The sequence below is a fragment of the Chelonoidis abingdonii genome, chromosome 3 (genome assembly GCF_003597395.2).
Source record: "Chelonoidis abingdonii isolate Lonesome George chromosome 3, CheloAbing_2.0, whole genome shotgun sequence".
In the NCBI taxonomy this organism is placed as follows: Eukaryota; Metazoa; Chordata; order Testudines; family Testudinidae; genus Chelonoidis; species Chelonoidis abingdonii.
The window spans coordinates 161286363-161308492 of NC_133771.1; the positions used below are offsets into that span (position 1 = coordinate 161286363).

Below are 22130 nucleotides of genomic sequence, written 5' to 3' on the forward strand. Positions count from 1 at the left end.
CTCTCATAACCCTCCCCTACCCGCCTAAAATACTATTTGAATACACATCAGACACCCCCGACCTCCTGTGCAGCCACCATCAAGCTCCCCCACAGGACTCCCTCTCCTGCCACACTGACCCCACCGCGCGCCGCCGAGGCCTTGCACGCAGCGGAGGGGAGGAGCGGCGTAGAGGGAGCGCGTCCCAAACCAGTGCGCCTGCGCGGGGCGGAAACACGTGGCCGCTGCGCCGCTGGCCTGGAGCAGAGGCCGGGGCAAGAGCGCCATGGCGGCGGCCGGAGCAGCGTGTGGTGGGGACGCCCCACAGGCCCCCTGCGCCTTCTCCCCAGGCGGCCGCCGTTCTCTGGCGCTGTGCGGCCCCGACGGGCGCCTCCGGGTGTGGGACACGCCGAGCAGCCGCCTGCAGCACGAGTACGTGCCCTCCGCCCACCTCAGCGCCGCCTGCACCTGCCTGGCCTGGGCCCCGCCGGGGGGCCGCCAGCCCCCAAGCAAGGTACTGGGGCGGGAGGGAACGCGGGGCCGGGGGTGCCGCCGCTGCCGCCCTGCACACCGCATGGCCCGCTAGCCCCCTGCGGGGCCGGGCCTGCTCCGCCCCACCCCCCGGCACCATGTGGCTTCCCCGGGGAGAGTAGCCAACAGGCCCCGAGTCGGGGGGAGCCCCCCCCCTGCAGCCGGGAAACAGCTCCCGTGTGACGGGGATACGGTCAGGGGCCCCCAACCCCTTGCAGGCCTCCTGTCCGCAGCACCCTAGCGGGCAGCGCTACTGCAGACGGGCCACCGGCAGTGCACGTGGGGCACCCACCCCCACTCGGGCCGAGACTAGGGGTGGTGGATTCGACAGGGCCCCGTCCCGGGGGAGCCGCTCCAGTGAGGGGGGCTATTGCGCGCAAGTCCTAGGGGAAGGGAAGAATTAGGTGAACGCAGTCCTAGGCTTGCGGGTCGGGAGAGAGGAGAGCATGGGATGGGGTAACCTTACCACCCATCGTGTGTGCGCCTAGTGGTGAGGTAGTCCTTGGGTGGCCCAAGCTGATGTTAAGTGTCTCCTCTGGAACAGTAGGAACACAGAGTTTACAAAAAGAACAGGAGTACTTGTGGCACTTTAGAGACTAACAAATTTATTTGAGCATAAGCTTTTGCCGGCTACAGCCATGTCATAGGTTTCACCCCCACTCTGGACTTTAGAGTATAGATGTGGAGACCTACATGTGACCCTCCTAAGCTTAATTACCAGCTTAGATCAATAGACTGCCACCTCCAAATATTTGTGTCATCTGGAAAACTCTGTCCCCCGTCCCCCCCCCCAAAAAAAACCTTCCCCTCCCTGGGTACCCTTGAGAGATTCCTCCACCAGTTCCCTGGTGAACACTGATCCAAACCCCTTGGATCTTAAAACAAGGAAGAATTACTCACTCCCCCGTCCCCCCACCTCCCAATCCCTGGTGAGTCCAGATCTAATCCCCTTGGATCTAAAAAACAGGGAAAAAATCAATCAGGTTCTTAAAAAGAAGGCTTTTAATTAAAGAAAAGAAAGGGTTTACAAACAAATTTAGTCACTATGTCTATGGGTCCTACATCTGTGTCTGTGTATACTTTATATAGATGCCACAATAACACCTGTGGTGTCTTTCATTAGGGATTTTCTAAGCATTTTAGAGGTGTTATTGAACTAAGACTCCCAGTCTCTTTGTAATGTGGGTAAGTATTTTCCACTTTTACAGGTTGGGGAGTGTGTGTCTTGCCCAAAGTCACCCAGTGTCCAAAACTAGGAAGAGAACTAAGGAACAATGACTTCTTGCAGTTCTGACATACCTAGTACAGCCCCATTTATCCAAAATGCTTGTGTAATCAAAAATATCTGCGGATCCAGGAAATGTTGGGTGGGGAGAAACTCTTGGGTAAGCCTTTCTCACCTGTGGCTGTGACAGAATGATTTGGCTGATAGGTAGTTCTTCTGAAATAGGTTTGTGTTAGCCATATACATTAATTGAACTGTGTGTGTGTATAATAGCTGTAAGTATCCTTTGCTCAAAGAATGAATTATATTTGTAACATGCTGTCCTTCATATCAGCTCTATTGGTGAGACACTGTTAAGGAGGGAGTAATGGTATTAGGAATTCATACACTATTAATTTATGTAAAATTCAGTCTCCCTTTGGGATACCATCTATCTTGCCACTTTTGCTCTTTGCAAGTTATTTATGGAGGGGAATTTTTCCAGGATTCAGGAATGATTTAAATAGGTATGACTAATATTCACTGATTTCATTCAGAGCAAGCATCTGGGAATTTGGAAATTCCAGTGTTGTATTTCAGAGCACTTGTCTTATTTTTTTTACAGTTCATTACCAAACCAAAGGTCTGATCAGAATTAAAACAACAAGGCGCTAGCTCAGTTACATCCTGTCTACACTGAGATTTGAAGCCACCATCTCAACCATTTTTGTAGGATAAAAACAGTATTGAAACCTTGTTCTTGTTCAGAAAGTGCAGTTTCCCGCTGGCTAGTAGTATAGATAGGGTGTAACCATATTATAATATTTTTTATTTATGTAACATCTGTACAAGGATTTCAAAGTGCTTTACATACTGGTTTAATTTATTCTGAGAGTGCTCCTGAGTATTATCCTATATTACTGATTGGGAAATCTGAGAGATTAATTGCCCAAGGACACAGGATTTCTATGGCAGAGAGAGAAGTAGTTTAGATCTCCTAACTTATTGTCCTGTACTTTAATTTGCTCTATTATAACAACACACTTTTGAAAGCCATATTTATCATTTGGTATCTGTGCTGACTGAAGAAACTGTGGGCCTGTCACACTTGATGTATTGCATGTTGGGATACCATTTCATTAGCATGGATTTGGTTTTGCCTGTCTGGATGGAACCAAAGTATGTTATAACCTGTATTATAGCTTTCAAACATCGGGCTTGGCTACACTTGCAAGTTGCAGCGCTGGTGAGGGGGTTACAGCGCTGCAACTTACCAGGTGTCCACACTTACAGACTCAGCCAGTGCTGCAGCTCCCTTCCTGCAGCGCTGTCTGTACACCTGGTCCGCTACAGGTGTAGCGAATCCAGCGCTGCTGATGCAGCGCTGCTCATCAGGTGTGGACACTCACCAGCGCTGTTATTGGCCTCCAGGGTATTAGGAGGTATCCCACAATTCCTGTATACAACAGACCGGAAGGTACTCCCCGGAGCTACTTATCTAAAAAACAAACACAGCTGCTCTTTGCTGCAGCGAGCGAGCGAGCCGAGGCTTTGGAATGTTCACAGCTGTTTGCTTGAGGAGACAAACAGCACGGCGGGGGAGGGGAGGGAGTCCGTCGGAGAAGCTGCTTATCTGGTCTGAAGCCTTCTTACATTTAAGAGTGATTGAGAGAGGGGTGGGGGAAATGGCCAGAATTTGCAAGGCAGGGAGCTGTCACACAGTGTCTGCTCCAAAAATCCACTCTCTCTGTCTCCCGCACGCTCCCTGTCACACTCCACCCCACCCCCGTCTTTTGAACTTGCAAGGCAGGGAGCTGTCACAGTGTCTGCTCCAAAAATCCACTCTCTCTGTCTCCCCCACGCTCCCTGTCACACTCCACCCCACCCCGCTCTTTTGAACTTGCAAGGCAGGGAGCTGTCACAGTGTCTGCTCCAAAAATCCACTCTCTCTGTCTCCCCCACGCTCCCTGTCACACTCCACCCCACCCCCCTCTTTTGAAAAGCATGTTGCAGCCACTTGAACGCTGGGATAGCTGCCCACAATGCACCACTCCCAACAGCGCTGCAAATGCTGCAAATGTGGCCACACTGCAGCGCTGGTCGCTGTCAGTGTGGCCACACTGCAGCGCTGGCCCTACACAGCTGTACGACCACAGCTGTAACTACCAGGGCTGCAAAATAAGTGTAGCCATGCCCATTGTTATAACATGGTGTCCTGACATGATACAATGTATACATGAGCTTCTTAAGCAGCTTTCTAGCAAGAACTGTGTTTGAAAATAGTTCTTCAGAAAAGGGCTAACATGTTTTAAAATGTCTGTGTAGGCAGGGCTCTTTATCTTGTGTAAGGAACTTTGTTGAACACTGGGCCACATCTTAGTGCTAATTATCTGTTAACTTGTTGAACTGTGAGCATTACCTGAATTTCAGTATGTTCTCTTGTGGAACTGGTAACTTTTCGTATCTTGCAGTATGTATTCTCTGTAGCTTTGTAACTTGTTTTGTGCTCAGATTGAATAAGCAGGGAAAAAATAAAGCTCTGGTAGCTGAGCCAACTAAAGGATGCTTGTAACACACATTTTGTTTTCTTTTGCATTGGAAACCTTTCTGTTTTCTGCTAATGTGTCATGCTTTAAGAACAATCCTATGCCAGTAAATGCCTCTAGGTGGTGTTTGGCCAGGTTCCACTTACACAAAGGCAAAGTATGTTCTGGACTCTTGCCACTTTAATGATGACCACACATTTTTTGGCCAGTATGGGGATGAGTTGTAGAAATAGTGAGATCTTGAACTCTAATCCTGGGAATTCCTAGCTCTGTGATAGCTGCTTGGACCACACATCTCCTCAATCTTTGTATATGTGCCTGTAGTGTGGGAGGTATTTTAGCTTTTGTTACAGTGACATTATTTTCTTCAAGTGCTGGTCAGTAGAAAGTCTCCCTGAAACAGTCCCTTATAAAAATCTATTTTTCAAGTGAGGCTATTATGGAAAAGCATGCCCTCTTAAAAAGAAAAAAAAATCAAATTATTTTACCATAACTGCTTTAAATAAAATACTAATATTCCTAAGCCAAAATCGTAAGTGAATTCTAAATATTTCTTCAATCCGTAGCATCTGAAAAAATAGTAAGACACTCATATGTGGCAGGATCTAGTTCTATGTCTTGCACACGAAAGCCTGGATGTTGTCTGGTATCAAAAGCGTCTTGATCCTGCAGTGAGCTCTGTTTTGGGTCACAGTGAAAGTTAACAGGACATATCACCATGTGGCAATCATTGCAGGATCAGGACCTAAGACTGGTTTGTATTTAGTTCTATGGATATTTTTGGAAGGATGTGAGCGAGGCATTTTCTAGATCAATATCTAATCCTCATGTTTATTTAGTAGAGGGGTTCTCAAACTGGAGACCCTGGGGGTTGCAAGGTTATTACATGGGGGGCCACGAGCTGCCAGCCTCCCCCCTAACCCTGCTTCACCTCCAGCATTTATAATGGTGTTAAATATATTTAAAAGTGTTAATTTAGAAGGGGGCTCGCACTCAGAGGCTTGCTATGTGGAAGGGGTCACCAGTGCAAACTTTGAGAGCCACTAGTTTAGCACCTTTTATTCTAAAGACGCCATACCCAAATGTGCTCATTAGCCAAGCTTGTGGGAGCATTTCAGCAAAGACACAGGGTAACTTAAAAACAAGTTTCCTTTAGAAAACCTTTCCTACTACTTGGCTCGCTCATTCTGTGACATCAGAAATGATATGAGTTGGATGGACTTAGGTAAGACTTGTTTGTATTTGTAATGTGTTCTGGAATATCTCCAGTGAGCTAAGAATTTTGGGGAGGGGGGTAGGGTGATGGGAGGATGGAAGAATTTTAGATAAATTAGTAGGTGCTTCTGTGCTTATGGCTGGTTGCTTGCTATTTCAAGGAAAAAGGGTTTTCAGCACCCATCTGTACTTAACTGGTTTCATTTTTTCTTTGCAGTTCATCTTTAGTATGAAAGAGTATTAGTAAATGCAGATAGTGTTTAGGGTCTTCTGGTACTGTGTGGGCATCCAGTGTGAACATAGGCCTCCTCTTCACTGAGCAAAGAACAGTGTTTAATTAAACACAGTTTTAATGTGACTGGCTCCAAACAAGTTCAGTTAGTTGGTTTAGTGTTCAGACCTAGTGTTGATCATGACTTTAAAACCTAAATTAACATGCATTAGACCTGGTTTGAAATGTTTAGTTCCAGGTATGAACATGCTTTGGGATGTGTGTGATAGTTTTTGCTGCACTCATGTTTTTGGTGCATTTTTAAAAACTCTTCCTTTGTCTCTGAAAATGAAGCCTGAAAGTATGTTCGTGACAAGCAGAGACCTCAGCTATCCACTTAGGTTTGGCTTTATGTGAAAACTTTTGGAATGGAGTTAGTTTTTTATTCAAATGTCAGTTCTGATTTTTATTAAACTGGCATAGAGTTAACATCAGCTAAAATTATTCTATTTTTGCTTCCCAAATATCTTACATTTAGCCCTATGTCAAAAGTTTTTAGAGTACTTTAACTTCAGGGATGCAAAGTCTCTCTCTCTCTTTGTTATTGTTGCATTGTTTAAAATTTAAAACTTAAATGTGTAAGCTTCCAGATGGCCTGCAGCTCTCATATCTTTGGGCTTGGGCACAAACTAATTACATATTGCATGTCACCTATTGTAATGTGAGAGAGAGACACCATGTAGGTGGAGCAGCAAGGCTCTTGTTTTAAGCCCACAAGGAGTCCTTTTTGGGTTTCCTGGTAGTGCGGTGCATTAGTGCAGATATCCTGTTCTGTAGAGGAAACATCGTTTTGTGTCTTGTGAGTAGAAAGTTTTTAAAAATGAAATCTGAGGTGAGGTAGTGTCTACATAAGGTACAACAAACTCGGCAGAAAAATATTTTCCTTTTGCCTTGGGGGCTGGGACTGCTTCATTCTTCTGAAGCCCTTAACTCTTTTTAAGTATGAACACATTCTGACATTAAACCCTTGTGAGCAGAAGTGTTGTGGTGGTGGCAGCTTTTCCTCTTCCTTTCTTTATGGTTTGGCATACTGGGGAACTGAGTCTAGTCTCTTTCGCTTACCCACCACACTTCTGGGGAAGGAGGACAGGCTGAAACTCTGTGTAGAGATTGTCAGTGGCCCTCAAACTGTGAGGGCAAGAGATTAAAAAATGGTCTGAGCATGGGAGCCAGGAAGTTGGAGTTATAATGCCTGTTCTAATACTGACTTCCTTTGTGGCCTTGGGCAAATCACTGTGTTGTCCTAATTTTCCTCATCTGTAAAATGGAAATAGCACTTTCCCCTCAGGGGAGTTGAAGATTTATTTAATGTTTGTAAAGTGCTTTGAAAAATAAAAAGTAGTATAGAAATGCTGAATTCTGTTATGGTTTTGACCTTCCCCTTTGGGGATGAAGCATACCCTGGGTATTACCTTTCAGCCTGGCTCTGGGAATAAAGTAGAGACTAGAAAATGACCTTGGGGTTTTCTTCATGGAACAATACACTGCCACTATGCTATCAGGATGATTTCATCTGATCTTTTAAAATTAGATTTTGAGCCGTAGTGGTTGAAATAAGACTCTTTGGGCTTGTCTACACTAAGAGTTGTAATCCTGTTAGTTAACATGTTAAAAACATGATTGTGTCCTGTCTACATTAGAATTTACACACATTTGTTCCCAATTGTGTTTGAACTCTAGGGTTATGGAACCCTTGTTTGTGGAAGCAGACCAGACTAACTTGTTACTTTTTTTTAACCCCGCTCCCAATCTCTTTGCAGGAGGGTCCTCAGAGGAAAAAACGGAAATCTGAAGCCACAGAAGCAGGCGAACAGTTTGATTTGCTGGCTATTGGTACAGCAGTTGGCAGTATTTTATTATACAGCACAGTTAAAGGAGAATTACAGAGCAAACTAGTAAGCACCACATCAATCTTTCTATTTGTAAGGTCATATCTGTTGCTCAGAGGGGTGGGCTAAGCTAATTTAACAAAGTTTTAAATTCTGAATGGTTATGTAGTTACACGCATAACGGGGTATGTGGTATCCACGAGAATGTCAGAATGATTCTACTTCTAGTGTTGCTAATATGTATAGACTGAGGAATTACTTTTTTTAGACTAGCCCAACATCATACGATTACATGTACATTTGTAATTTTTGAGTTCCTTTTAACTCGAAAGAATAGTAAGGATTTAGACACCATGAAATTCATCTTGGGTGTATTGCATCTTCAACAATTAGACAATATTCTGTGTCTGAGAATTAAAAAAAAATTGCATTGGCTAGCATGGAGTTGCTTCTTGCACTGGCATGTTGGCTTTTCCATAAGAATGTGAATCACAGACTTAGCTTTCCATATGACGTCTTGTGTGAGTCCTTATATTCTCAGCATATGGTTTTCCCAAACCCATCGGGTGGTGGGTCCATCCTGCTGTCATTTTTCCTCCTTATTAACATCACCTCTTCTGTGCCTTTTCATTTAGCCTTGAATTGTAACCAAACAAAGAAATATAATGGTTGATATCAATGATAATATTTTGGAATAGACATGAGATTGATTTCCTCCTCCTGGTTCTAAACTACACTGTGCATCAATGCCCATGAGTGTGTGTATTATGTATGGGAAAACATTTGTGTGCCTTGTTAAGTTGGGTAGTGGTTTAGCAACATTGGTTTAAAATTGATAGAGTGAATGCTGATATTTTGCTGGTGACACGTCTTTATTTTGCCCACAAAGTTCATGTTTTTGATGGGTCCACAGAAATGTTGACCATTTTTCTTGTTTAGTAACAGAATAGTGGTTGTCATTTTAAAAAAAAAAAAATTGGAATTGCAAGAACATTTCTCACTCTATCATAACTGAAAAGTCATTTTTGGCTTTGAAATATATCAAATTAATTTTTTTCTCTGCCCGTATTTAAGCATAATGCCTTGCTGTGATGATGCTTACTTGGTTTCGCTCACTGCTGACTTGCAGTGAAGACATTTTCCTCTTGGCTGTCTGAGCAGGCTGGTGCTAAATTAAATAGTAAAATTCAGTAAATTTACAGGAAACTCAAATTATGACTAAAAGCAGGTTAGCAATGCTCTTAGAAAACTGCATTAATCTTTTGCAAGAAGATCCAGTAACTTTTCTAGTCATGTGTTCACCCTCTCATTCTGGTTAGAACAGATTCTCAGTAAAATGCTGTTTCTGCTCCTTTGGTAAGATTTGAGTTCTAATACGAGGTCTCAGATTGTAACCCAGTGCATTTCCCTCCCACACTGATAGACTCCTATGTTTGGGACACATGATGCCGGGATTATTTGATGACTTGACCAGTGAGCCCTGTGAGGGGATCCTTGGGGTGCAGCATGGAACTATGGGACCACTGTGACCCTTGAACTCTTTCCAATCTGGGCTGTCTTTCACAGTGCCTTACTAGTGACCAGCAGCAAACACCTCCAGTTGCTGTTATTGTTCAGCACGACAGCATGTGGAGCACCACACCCAGCTAGATTGCATGAATGCTCCCAGAGTCACTCATGAATCACACAGAGAAAGACACCAGAACCAAATCTGTGCAGCTCCCAGCACGGCACCTCAGGAATACACCATCTTGCAATGCTCAAGATGAGCAGTGCAAATTTATTAATTGGTTCACCATTTCATCAGTGGAAAACGGATATATATTAGCCTTTGCAGAACGTGAGCAGATTTGCCACACACTTCACCAAAACTCATTGGTAAAGATAAACAGTAAAACAGATTTAGTGACTACAAAAGATAGATTTTAAGTGATAAGCAAAAAATTAGTTACCAAAAGAAATAAAATATAAGCGCACAGTCTAAACTCTCAACCCTATTAGACTGGGCAACAACTAGACTAAGCAGTTTTTCCTCACACCACTGGATATTGCAGTTCATAGTATGCAGATTTCACCCTTGAAATCCAGGCCAGTCCCCTCAGTTGGAGTCTTCAGAGTGTTCTTGTTGCTTGCAGCATGGGTGGGTGAAAGAGGAAGGGGCCACATGCTTGGCTTGTGTCTGTTTTATACCCTCAGTTCTGTGTTCTTGGGGAGTACTAGTCCAGACATGTCTGGGTGGGCATTGCTGAGTCTCCAAGCAAGGTTGAACAGTTCCCTTGGTGTGGCCTCATGCAGGTGAGTCATTGTCAGGGTTCCCTCCCTACTCTAAACACTGGTGTACAGATGTGGGGACCTGCATGAAAGACTCCCCTAAGCTGGTAGAAATAAGCTTAGGTTAAAAGATTCCCCAAGGCACACATTCCTTTCCTTGTTCTTGGACGGTATTGCTGCCACCACCAAGTGATTTAGACAGAAATGCTGGAAAGGTCACTTGGAGTCCCTATTCCCCCAAAATATCCCCACAAGCCCCTTCACCTCCCTTCGTGGGGAGGCTTGAGAATAATATACCAACCAATTGCCTTTAATATGAATACAAACCAGACCCTTTATCTTTGAGACACTGAAATCAATCAGGTTCTTAAAAGAACTTTATTATAAAGAAAAAAGTAAAAGAAGCACCTCTGCAAAATCAGGATGGAAGGTAACTTTACAGGGTAATAAGATTTAAAACACAGAGGACTCCCTCTCTGGGCTTAGTTTCACAGTTCTAGAAACCAGGAATAAAACGCCCTCTTAGCATAAGGAAAATTCACAAGCTAAAACAAAAGATAATCTAATTCATTTCCAGTAGCTCCCTTGCTGGACTATGGTTGTTGATAGGTTTATTGACCCCTGCCCGGGTGTTGGTTACTTTCCTTGCTGTTGCCTCTGGGGAGCTAATATCTGGCTGATTTCCCAACTTACATTCTCTTACATATGAAGTTATGAGAATTGTGTTTATAGTTGTTCAGTGACAACCATACAACACAATTCTGATAACTTCATATGCATTAATGATATACAGATATGGATACAGAAATGACTTTAAACTGATCATAACCATTCCCCTGATACCTTCTAAGGCATGCTTTTTATGTAAGATCACGATTATATAAAAATGAGGAATATGGGGGTTACAGGATGCTCTCCCAGGGTATCGAATGTCACAACCCCAACCTTCTCTGAAATCTCAGAGCTGGAAACCCTTCTGCTAGTGTCTCTGGTTTTCCTCCTCCTGCCTTTTCTCTTTCGTTTCTGCCCCTTATCAAAAAACTCCTTGTGTAGAGTATCAGATCTAGCTGCCTTTCAAGATTAGATCGTGACTTCCCCATTTTCTTCCTAGTTTGGTCTATTCTTTATTGAGATATTCAATAGAGTGATTAGCTATGCCCATCCAGTTGTTTTCTAGGCCTGTGAGCTTGCAGCCATTTTGATCACTTGACAGACAGGAGAGGTGGCTGATGTTTCTGGCTAAGTCCTTGGGTCTGATCTGGTGATGGCTCCTTCTGAAGTGCTGAATACATGGAAATGGCACTTATTTAGCAGCTTACTTGGACAGGAAGGCTCTCGAAGTGTCCATCTGGGAGATATCTGTATCATCAGGGAAGAAGGCTAGCAAGATACATAGTTTATTCAGATAGCTCTGTCTGGGCTGTATTTATGTCGCTATAAGGAGGAAGGGGATGGTTTTCTTTATCTGTGACTTTAAATTGCTAGAGCACGCTTGAATTCTCTCACTAAACCTTTCATTACTTAAAGAATTTTAAAGGTGTAACCACTTATTTCTAGCATCTATCTAGATGCATGTGTGTGAGACCAGCTTAAAACTGCAGTAGAGAGCCATCTCTCTCTTTTGAGTGAATAACCCTTTTCATATTTTCCATAACCTGATTTAGCTCCCCAAAAATGGCCTGTTCGGTATGTTGATTGCACAAGAACTCATTAGCCAAGGCCCGTTTCATTTGCCCATTAGCAATTAAACCTTTGTTTCTCTTGTAGGATGGTGGTCATGACAATAGAATAAACTGTATACGGTGGCACCAGGATAATGGTTGTTTATATAGTTGTTCAGAAGACAAACACATTGTGGAATGGAACACACAGACCTGCAAAGTGAAGTGGTGAGTGAGACTGGTGTGCAGTCAATAGTATCAGCATTACTCTTACACACGCCCTTCTTCCCCTCATCAAAGCATTTTGGTCAGGTTTAGTTGGAGGTGCCATATTCTGTTATGCAAGGCATTTGAACGCTGACCTTCATGCCAGCAGGGGCTAGTAGCCAGTCTTGTGTGCTGAAGGGAAAGCTGTCGTTCTGCTGGGCTTCTGAGGAGGACTGTTGTGGCTCTGTTAAGGGCATAGAAGATGCACTGTGTCAAGAAAATAATTGGGTTTGGCATGTCTTCAAAATCAATTCTAAAAAATATCAGACATTCTGGACACAAGTCTCAGCAAAAAAATATAAATTTGAACTCTGAGTGCTTGCTCATGTCCATTCCATATTAGGTGAAGACCGAAGAGCACCAGTTACGGAAAAGGTAACATGTCTTTTATTCAGAACTGTTTTGGGGCTGTCTTCACAAATCAGATTTCACAAGCATTTAATTTAGAACATGCTCTTGTATTGTAAACTATTGAAACTCTAAAATGTGCTGTGCAGTACACTGTCTTCATCTAGTATTTCAGTCACATAGTTATGTAAATCTGTGTCAGCCTATTAAAATGCTGGGTATTCATTTTTGAAAACCTTGGCCTGCATCTTCTGCTGACTTCATTGGGTGTGCGCTCATTGTTTATGAAAGTCAGACCACTTGTTGGAATGTTTAAATACAGATTCAGAGCATAACCTCAGGCACCTTTTTTTTTTTGATATGAACTGAAAATTATTAAAGTGGTAAGACAATTGGAAAAGGCAGAAAATTCATAGATTAAATTGCTAATATGTAGCCACAACAAAACACACATACGTTCTAGTATAAAAGGGTTAAATATTTAAACATCTCTGAAATATGTCCATAACAGCTGTCTTAATTTGCTCTTGTTATATTGTATGCTGTGCAGAAAGCAGCCGGGGCAGCAGTATTGTCACAGATTCATTTCCAGTAAGATACAGTAGCTAGCAGCCTGTCAGGTTGTCTGCATTACACATAACCATATGTTTGTACAGTTGCATGCCACAGTTAAGATTGTCTGTGTTAGGTTATGGATATCACTGACTGTGTCAGGCAACCATGCTAGTGCTTAACCTGTCTGTAGTATACATAAGGTGTTGGTGCTTTTGTTCACGGCAGTGAGGGAAATGATGCTAACATGTCTATTCTAGCTAGTGTAGACTGTATGCAACTGTGATAGTCCATGACAGATTTGTAAAATGGCTTACGCCACAGCTAGTGATCGCCCCAGGTAATCTAGACAGGACTTGTTAAACTCATATCTTGCAAGAACTGAAACCTTTGAAACCGAACCAGCTTTAAAAAGTAGGAAATCTTAAAAGGAGTTTTTTTTCCCCCTCTGGTGCAACAGTAAGTATATTACAGTTTTACAGAACATCATGGGACTTCACTATTAACATTGTGTTCAGTAGTTCATTGGTTGCTCTGACTTTAACAATATGTACGATATGGTTGCCACATTAGTGCGGAATCTGGTTGTGGCAAAGAGACATCACAAAATGTGAAAGGTTGTGTAAGCCTTTCTTTTTAAGTAATGCACCAAAATGCCCTTTTAGCCTGACTACTGAGAATGTTTTCAGCAGAACTAAATTTGATGGAATTCCTCAGTCCACAGGATGACTTTCTATACTCCAGCATCTTCTTGGTTTAATAGCTTCATGTGTGTTAAACTGTGGGAGTGTTTCTGTTTCCTGTTGCACTGTTGTAACTCAGCCACCACCCAGTGTAAGGTTGAGAGGGTGAGTGCAGGTGCATGAGAAGACTTTTTTTTATTTATCTGCTGCTGAAACTTTCTGTATAAAAGCTTGACCACTGTTAAAACTCTGTTGTTTTCATCTGTCTTGTGTTGTCTCTCAGGCCTTAACTTAAATTGATACATCGGTAAGGAATTGACTTATATTAAATCAACATCAGTAACCCTTAAATGGATTAACAAGTGTTGATCAAAGGTGATTTGCACAAATTTGACCAAACATCTCAACTGCATGTAGACAGTGCCTCGGTTTACTGCTGCTACAAAAATGGTGGATTTCACATAATTTTTCTGAGTCTATAGAAATATCTGTTAGTTTTCAGCAGCAGAATAGTGGACTCTTGTGAGATGTCTCTACAATAGATACTTAGGGTAAAACTTTTAAGTGCCCTAAATGATTTAGGAGCTCAAATACTGTTTTCAAAAGTAACTTGGGTACTTAAGCTAACTCTTTTTTGAAAATAGGTCTTGAACTGCTAAATCAAGAAGGCGTCTTACCCTTAACCCCAAACACAGCCAATATTCTTTGAAACACACAATAGCCCTGTTTACAATAAATTATTTGCAGTAAAATATAATATGCAAAACTCATTGGGTTTTAGGTTCACAAAAGAATTGGTAAGGTTTCATTCAGACTGTCTTTGAGCCTCAAACTTTCTTCAGCATTGAAAATGACTACCCCCATCTGTAAAAGTGAGTAGTTTTTAGGCAGAAGTTTGTTCCTTCCATTCAGATTGAAACAACAGAACCAATGTCATACTTCTCTGTCCTGAAACTGCTGTGTCTTACTCATGTAATCCATGAGACAGTCAAGATGATACACTTGTGCTACGGTTGGAGGTTGATGCCCATCCCACTGAAGTGAATGGAAAGAATTCTGTTCACTTCAGTGGGCATTGGCTAAAACTCATACATCGGGCCACATTTTCTTTTGTGGTGAAGCAGCTTTGCACATCAGCACCAAAACAAAGCAGACTGAAAATGACTGAAAATGAGCCATGGGAGGGTCACATTAGTTTATGGGGATCCTCTAGAGCCAGCATAATAGGATATGGGTTTGGTTAAGGTAGAATAGTTGCATGAACCCAAGCAGTTTCATGAACCTCTTAGGGATGTTAGCATTCATTAAAGATTAGAGAAGCCTTCAGGCAGTTCTAAAGTACACCAAGGGAATTGACCAGCCAGCCTTTTGCACAGCCAGAGCAGAACAGGGAATGCAAAGGTGGTTTAAATCCACATTTGCAATTCCTTCCTGAGCTGTATTGTGCACTCCTCTGCTGCAGGTGATATTACTTGGAGGGCACTGTGTTCTTGAATGCTGAGCCATCCACAAACACACTGCCATTGCAGACCCCTGAAAGGAATGAATGGCTGCAGGGCTGGGGAAAAATGACCTATTTAATATGACATGGTATCCAGTCACCGACATGCTTAAGACACCCTCATTGGCGCTCCTTTAGTTTCTCAGGCGCTACTTCTTTCCCCCTCATTCTACTATTGCTGCTGCAATTTAGTACAGAGCAGGGAGGGAGTAGTGAGCTGGCCATCTCATGAATTCTCTCCAAGCGAAGTTCTTTTCAGAATGACTCGTTCTGCAGATGGCATTTTCTGATTGAAGTGGTAGTTCACGTTGACCAAAAGTAGCACAGTAAGATGTCATATGAATCAGACCATCGTCATCATCACGCGTACCCCAACACGTATCAGATACTTATCTATTGGCTTAACCCCACCTGTTGTTGTGTTTGTATTTCATTTTGTTCAACATCAGTATCAATCTTCTAGGGACCACATCTATCCTCCTGTTACAGCACAGGCGGTATGTGACCATTGGAACCACGCTCAGCTACAGATGAGTGGGCTCCTGCCCTGTGACCTGCCATTATTGTGCTGGGTTCATCATTGTCCATGGCTTTCCTACCGCTGCTGTTTCTGGCTGATTGATTTGAAAATCTTTTCAGGCACAAGAATGTGCAAATGATACCAACAGCTATGTGGTCCTCACAGCAGTCGGGTTGTTGTGTTTCATGGGCATGACCTGTGATTTTTTTCAAGCACTCTTTAACTATTTGCTTTTTTGATATACTAAGTCTGGAATCTTTGGAAAATTTAGTACTACGGACAACATTTTCAGAAGCGAGTATGGCGTTTAAACTCCTGTGTCACGTACGCACTTTTGAAAATTTTACCGTAGGAATCCAGAGGATGTTCTCGTATGATTGTGTAAAGTCAGGTACTAATACTTATCCTGTCACTGTCGTGAATGTTAAATCAGTTTTCTCTGCCCATTCATTAAGCAGAATGCCTTGCTGTGATGATACCCACTTGGTTTCGCTCACTACTGATGTGCAGTGGGGACAACTTCCGCTTGGCTGTCTGAGCAGGCTGGTGCTGACTGTAATACTGTGAAACAAAAAAGCTGAAGGCAGCAATTGCTAGAGGGTCAGAGTAGCTGTTTATTATTTTTTTTAATTTTGCAAAATCTTCTTCGAAAATTAAAGTACAAACCATATCCTCTTGACTTGTAAGTGCTGTCTTTGATAAAGCTAGAACTCAGGCTACATCTACACTACCCGCCGTATCAGTGGGTTACAATCGATTACTCAGGGATCGATATCGCGTCTCATCTAGACTCGATATATCGATCCCCGAGCGCGCTTATATCGATTCTGGAACTCCACCAACCCCAACAGAGTTGCGGAATCGACAGGGGGAGCCGCGGACATTGATCCCGCGTGGTGAGGACGGGTGAGTAATCTGATCTTAGATATTCGACTTCAGCTACGTTATTCACGTAGCTGAAGTTGCGTATCTAAGATCGATTTTCCCCCATAGTCTAGACCAGCCCTCAGTAGGACACTTAACGCTTGTAACATTGCATTATCATTGGTGTAGCTCCTCTGGTGGTGGTAAGGGTGGCAGTGCTTGTGCAGACTTGCCAGCAGCTGGCTACTCCTAGCACTACCACTAGTGGGAATTGGAAGAAAAATGCTAGTGTGGACACAACCTTAGGTTGTCACAGGGTGTCTCAGATTCTGTATCTCAATCTATATAGTACTGTATTGTCTTTAAAATTGCTTTAATGCCTTTGACCACTGCTGTCGTCTTGTCAGCTGGTACAGTCATTCTTTCAATATCTAGCTCACAGTGTGTTTTGGAATACAGAATATTGATACAAAGGCTTTGCCAGTGTGCTGGTGTGTGTTGGAAATTATGAATTGTATCTGAAATGTGGGGTGAGTCTCTGAAGTGATCTTAGTAAGAGAGAGTGGGACTGACTTGGCCTCTCCTTTTGCTGCTATAAGTTGCTCTAACAACATGGCATCAGTGCAGGTAGCTCTGTACTACATATGCCAGTGCATAGAGGTGGGAGGAGGTGTTCCCATAGTGCTAGGTGCTGCACAGGTTCTAAGCTGCTGCACGGCCCTTATTTAGCCACTGGGTAGGCTGCCATAAGTTACAGAAGCACATAGGGTTGCTCGAGCCATTTCAGTCCTGCGGCAGCCCAGAATCTGAAAGAGACAAAGGTAGCATAAAGCAACCTTTGCCCCCCTCTTGCCCTGGGTGGTACTGCACAGAATTTAGCCAGATGTGTTTTTGAAAGGACGTTGTCAGGGTATTGTCTGCATTGCAGTCAGGGCAGTGAGTGCTAGCTTCTGTAGACCTACTGGTGCTAGCTGTATTCTAGCTAGCTCACTAAAACTAGAAGGGAGGATGCCGTGGTGTGGGCTTCACAAGCCTGCCTGACTCCCCTGAGTACATATTTGTTTCTGCAGCTTGCACTGAAGCTTTCACCAGCGCGTCCTCACTTCTATTTTTAGTGAGCTAGCTAGAGTACAGCTAGTGTGGGTTTGTCTACAGAAGCTACCATTCACACCCCTTACTGCAGTGTAGATGTACACTCAAATATGGGTACCTGTAAATTTTATTCTTCTGTGCCATTTCCCTGAAATAATTCTTTAATAATTTAAACAGAATAGTTGACTTCTTACAAAAGCATTAAGAGAGAGTTCCAAGTAGATGTTGTTAAAAACCATCAGTGTTGTGGTGATGGAAGTTAACAGTTAGTAAGTAAAATTAGGTGGTTATAGAAGATTTCTTTGTTCTCGGTAAGTGCCTCAGCCCATCTTGGCTACACTCACACTTTACAGCACTGCAACTTTCGCGCTCAGGGGTGTGAAAAAACACCCCCCTGAGTGCTGCAAGATGCAGCGCTGTAAAGCGTCAGTGTAATCAGGGCGGCAGCGCTGGGAGCGCGGCTCCCAGCGCTGCACACTACACCCGTAAAGGATGTGGCTTACGTGCAGCACTGGGAGAGCTCTCTCCCAGCGCTGCTGCTCTGACCACACTCACACTTCAAAGCGCTGCCGCGACGGCACTTTGAAATTCCAAGTGTAGCCATACCCTCAGATAGTTCAGTTGTCAATGCAGCAGTAAGTTTATATGTTTCTCTTAATTCTTTCACTGGAAGCCACATTTGTTGTTTTTAGGAATCTGCAAAAGCAACACCATCTAATGATTAATTAGTACTGTGCAGATATGTCTCTGCTTGGCCTAACAATAAATTTAAAAAATTGTCAGAAGAGGAAGTGATCTCTTCCCTGGACTTTTTTTGGCTCCCCCAGAAGGGGTGGATCTTCCTGGAGAAGCTAATCCTCATGCTCAGTGGGAACTGATCTGTATTTGTATATTTATTCCTTAAAGAATTTCCTTATGGCAGCATTGATCTTAGTGGATTAGCTTGAGTCTGTTTGTTACTGAGTTCTTAGTAGCTTACCAAGCCAAAAGTACCACAGGATGTTTGTTTAGCTAATATTGCCTCCATGCAAGTCACCTAATGTCTTGTTTTTGTAGCTCCATCACTGGAACCAAGACAGTCCTTTGATCAATTCAGCTTGTGGATTTGCAAATGCCTGAAAAATCACAGCTAGGGGCCGGATTGTTCAGAAGTGTGAGTTTATCATGTGACCTGTATTCAGTGTCTCTCAGTAGCTGCTCAAAGCATTTAACAATGGTTGCTTTCCTATCCTACATTGTGGGAATGAACGTTTGAAAGAAACCATATTTACTGCAGTTACCTGCTGCTGTAGATAACTACGAAGACATTTATTTAATTAGAATATATAAACTGAAGGCACACCAACAACATAAAAATCACGCTTCTGTCTGAAAATCCCTTACCTGCAGTTGTGACAAGTCACACACATTGTTAGTGTGATTGAACAACTGAAGGGTTTAAATACAAAACCTACCCAAAAGAGCAGTGGCAAGCTTCTGCTGTACTCTCGCCTGCTGTAGCTGCTTATTGTCTGACTACATCCTTGCTATCTGTCATCAGTATCACAATATAGCTCTTCCTTGCTGTATAGTTTCATATCTAAATATTTGATATGGAAGGAATTTTTAAATAGTAATGTATGATTTTTAGTCTTATTTTATATTGATTGGTTTAAAATATTTTTAAATGTGCCCAGAGCAGAATATTTAAATAGGAAGGAGTCAATTTGGATGCTGTTTGCTTAGTCTTTTCCTTTTCCTCGTCCTCTTTGGAAGAGCATATGAAACCAAAGAACTCTGTTGAACTGAACATAGTATTGCCCGTGAAATGTAAACCTTCCATTTAGACTTTTCTGTTGGATTGTCAAGGATGGTGTGGAATAAATTAGCTTGGTTTTGAAGATATTCAACCTTGTGAATATTGCATTGAAGCATTTCAGAAAAAACTGTCTTAAACTTGTAACAATGAACCAAATGTTTATGATGGGGTTGCGTGGGTCACTCCTTACACTGAATGAACACTGATCGTCCTGTTGCAGTTTAGTGGCTTGTGTGATGTGTGTTGGTCACTGACTAGTTCCTAGTAGAGACAAGTGTACATGGCAGTGTTTGACACTTTTATAACACCTTTATTCAAGGACCTCAAAAGTCCCTTAATGAACTAAGCCTCAACATTGGCACACAGGAGAATTACCCTACTGGGAGAGTCTGTCCAGAAAAAGTTGAGCACACTTTCTGGGGTCTGGTGCAGTAGGAATCATGTACCACTGTGGCCCGTGCTACACCTGTTTTGGGTGTACAGGACTTTGGGGCAGTCAGTCCAGAACCTTTCACCAGCATTACATACACTGAAATGGTAAAGTATGGGCAGCAAAGGACCAAGACAATGTGGGCTTTTCATTTAATGCACATTAATATTCTTGTGTGTAAACGGCTTTGGTTGTGGGGGGACAAAAAACTAATTGCTGTGACACAACTTGTAGCTTCTTAAATCTATTGCATTTTTCTTAGCCTCTTCAACATTGCTGTTCTGAGTTTGAGGTATATTAACTGGTGCCCCTTTCCTTTCTCCCTTCCTCTGTTCCCTTGCAAACAAAAATCTAGCAAATGGAAAGGTGACAATAGCAGCGTTAGCTGTCTGTGCATCAGCCCAGATGGAAAGATGTTACTTTCCGCTGGTCGAACTATCAAATTGTGGGACCTGGAGACCAAAGAAGTCTACAGAGTAAGTGAATTTTTTTTATATACTGGATCTAAAAAAATCCTTCCCTGATTAAACTGACCTAGTGTGGCTAGTATTTCCTGGTGCAGCATGTCCAAGTTGTGTTGAGTGTAAAGAAATAATTGTCAGTCCAGGGGCTACTGGAAGTTGGTGCTATTGATGATCCTTCAACTGTGGTTTTGACTTGCTGACAGTTGAATGAGAACACTAAATTCCTTGGCTGTGTCTGAGTGTGCTGTCAGCAAACCAACTATTAACATAAGCTTCGTATGGCTCATTTTCACTGGATGTCTTTTTTTTTTTTGTGTGTGTGTTTTCCTAATTCTGTCTCTAGAGACATAAAAATAGACCAAACCAGCTCCTTTCAGATATGACAATGGACTCTGCCAGTGGCATTCAGCAGAGACCCAGTGCTATTAGATTTCAGACAGCATCTTTCCAATCTTAATGTAACCAGCTATATTATTTATCTGTTACCTAGCAGGTTGAGAGTCATAGCAGCAAACATCCTGTTAGGTACACAGACAAACCTGGTCTAAACACATGGAACTTAATTACTTGCTGGTCATCTCCAATTAAAAATAGTAGGTGCATTGACCAATCAGTATGCTCAGCTGTAGGCTGAAAACAAAAACAGGTCTTCATTTTCTTGTAAGCCTCATGAGAAGATGAATAGATGGGGAAGTAACTTTGGGCAGTAACAGAGGTACCTGTGTAACACCACCTCCTGGGGTAGTCCCACAGGGGACTGTGTAAAATACAGAAGCTTATTGGGGAGGATGATGTTTTCTCTGTTTTTCCCAATCTGAAATTCCACCTACCAGTCTGTGTCTCTTCCTCGTGTAACCTCTTTCATTTCTCTCTTGATGAATATCATGAGATTCAAGGCAGCTGGATTCTAGTTCTAGCTGAAAACACTGTAGAAACGTCTTGACATATTCTGTAATACTTGGCTATGACCTGTGCAGCTTGCATAATGTTCTTCATCACAGCTTGAACATCAAAATTTTACTATATGACTACTCTTCACCATCTCATCACAAATAAAATTTCATTTCCTCTAGAATTTCACAGGCCATGCAACAGCAGTTTCAGCGCTACTGTTCACCACGGTACGACCTCTAAATGAAAGTCAGCCCTTTGATGGAGTTACAGGGCTCTATTTCCTGTCTGGAGCAGCACATGACCGGTTACTCAGTGTATGGTATGTAGGCTTTTCTTGTGAAAATCTGTTGACACTCAGTTTGAGCATAGACTTTTCACAAAAGTGTGAATTGAATTCTTTTGCTCATAGATAAACAGAAGAGTTATTCTGGTTTGATGCGATGATGATTCAACTGTGGTTTCAATTCACTGACAATAAAATGAGGATGTGAATTTCCTTGGCTGTGTCTGAGCATGCTACCTGTAGACTCTACTCTGGACTGTAATACAGGCTAAGAACATTGTTACATGACTGACTTCTTTGCTCTTAAATGTCTTTTTAAAAAAGTGTGTGTTAAACATTCTCATTTTCTTTGCACTTGGGGATTGTTTTGTACAAGAATCTTGACTAATATTTTTAGTAATTTACAGTTTGGGGCTAGAACACTCTTAGGATTTTAAGAAAACATATGATTGGCATGGTGAGCTTTGAATAGTTAAAACACTTTTTAGCTGATAAATCTTTAATCCACATAGAGCTGGGTTGTAGATGGTCACTGTTCAGGGGATTTATAATATTGTGCTCTTCTTCAGTGATGATGCAGAGGGTAGCAGAGTAATGAACGTTTTTTCTTACTATGCTAAATATGTGCTGTTTGTGTCTCCAGGCAGATCAGACCAGATAGAAAAGACAGGAATGCTGTGATGTCTTTTACTGTTACAGATGAGCCAATCTGTGTTGACCTAACAATGTCAGAAAGCAAAGAGGAGGTAAGAAGTAGTTTGAACTTGTACATTTTTGGTTTCAAGTTTTCAGTGCTGATTTCTTCTTAATGGGTGGAGTGACATCTCAGTGATTTGAGCATTGGCCTGCTGAACCCAGGGTTTTGAGTTCAATCCTAGAGGGGGCCATTTGGGGAACTGGGGTAAAAATCTGGGGATTGGTCCTGCT

The 22130-nt window shown here is 42.6% G+C and overlaps 1 protein-coding gene and 3 non-coding genes across 5 annotated transcripts in view; all 4 read left to right on the forward strand.

The window, feature by feature from the left end:
• Positions 1 to 202: 202 nt before the first annotated feature.
• Positions 203 to 22130, forward strand: part of WDR43 (WD repeat domain 43) — a 35986-nt gene continuing 14058 nt past the window's right edge. For both annotated transcript variants that reach the window (XM_032774846.2, XM_075064274.1), the window contains exons 1-6: positions 203 to 493; positions 7507 to 7641; positions 11614 to 11735; positions 19918 to 20038; positions 21100 to 21239; positions 21847 to 21949. In XM_032774846.2, the coding sequence (XP_032630737.1) occupies positions 266 to 493; positions 7507 to 7641; positions 11614 to 11735; positions 19918 to 20038; positions 21100 to 21239; positions 21847 to 21949 (849 nt within the window). In that variant the 5' untranslated portion in view covers positions 203 to 265. The remainder of the gene's footprint in view (positions 494 to 7506; positions 7642 to 11613; positions 11736 to 19917; positions 20039 to 21099; positions 21240 to 21846; positions 21950 to 22130) is intronic.
• Positions 8659 to 8736, forward strand: LOC116821531 (small nucleolar RNA SNORD53/SNORD92). The gene has a single exon (XR_004372933.1). It is a non-coding gene; the product is annotated as a small nucleolar RNA SNORD53/SNORD92 (small nucleolar RNA).
• On the forward strand, positions 15843 to 15920 carry LOC116821534 (small nucleolar RNA SNORD53/SNORD92). The gene has a single exon (XR_004372935.1). It is a non-coding gene; the product is annotated as a small nucleolar RNA SNORD53/SNORD92 (small nucleolar RNA).
• Positions 21356 to 21435, forward strand: LOC116821535 (small nucleolar RNA SNORD53/SNORD92). Its single transcript, XR_004372936.1, has one exon. It is a non-coding gene; the product is annotated as a small nucleolar RNA SNORD53/SNORD92 (small nucleolar RNA).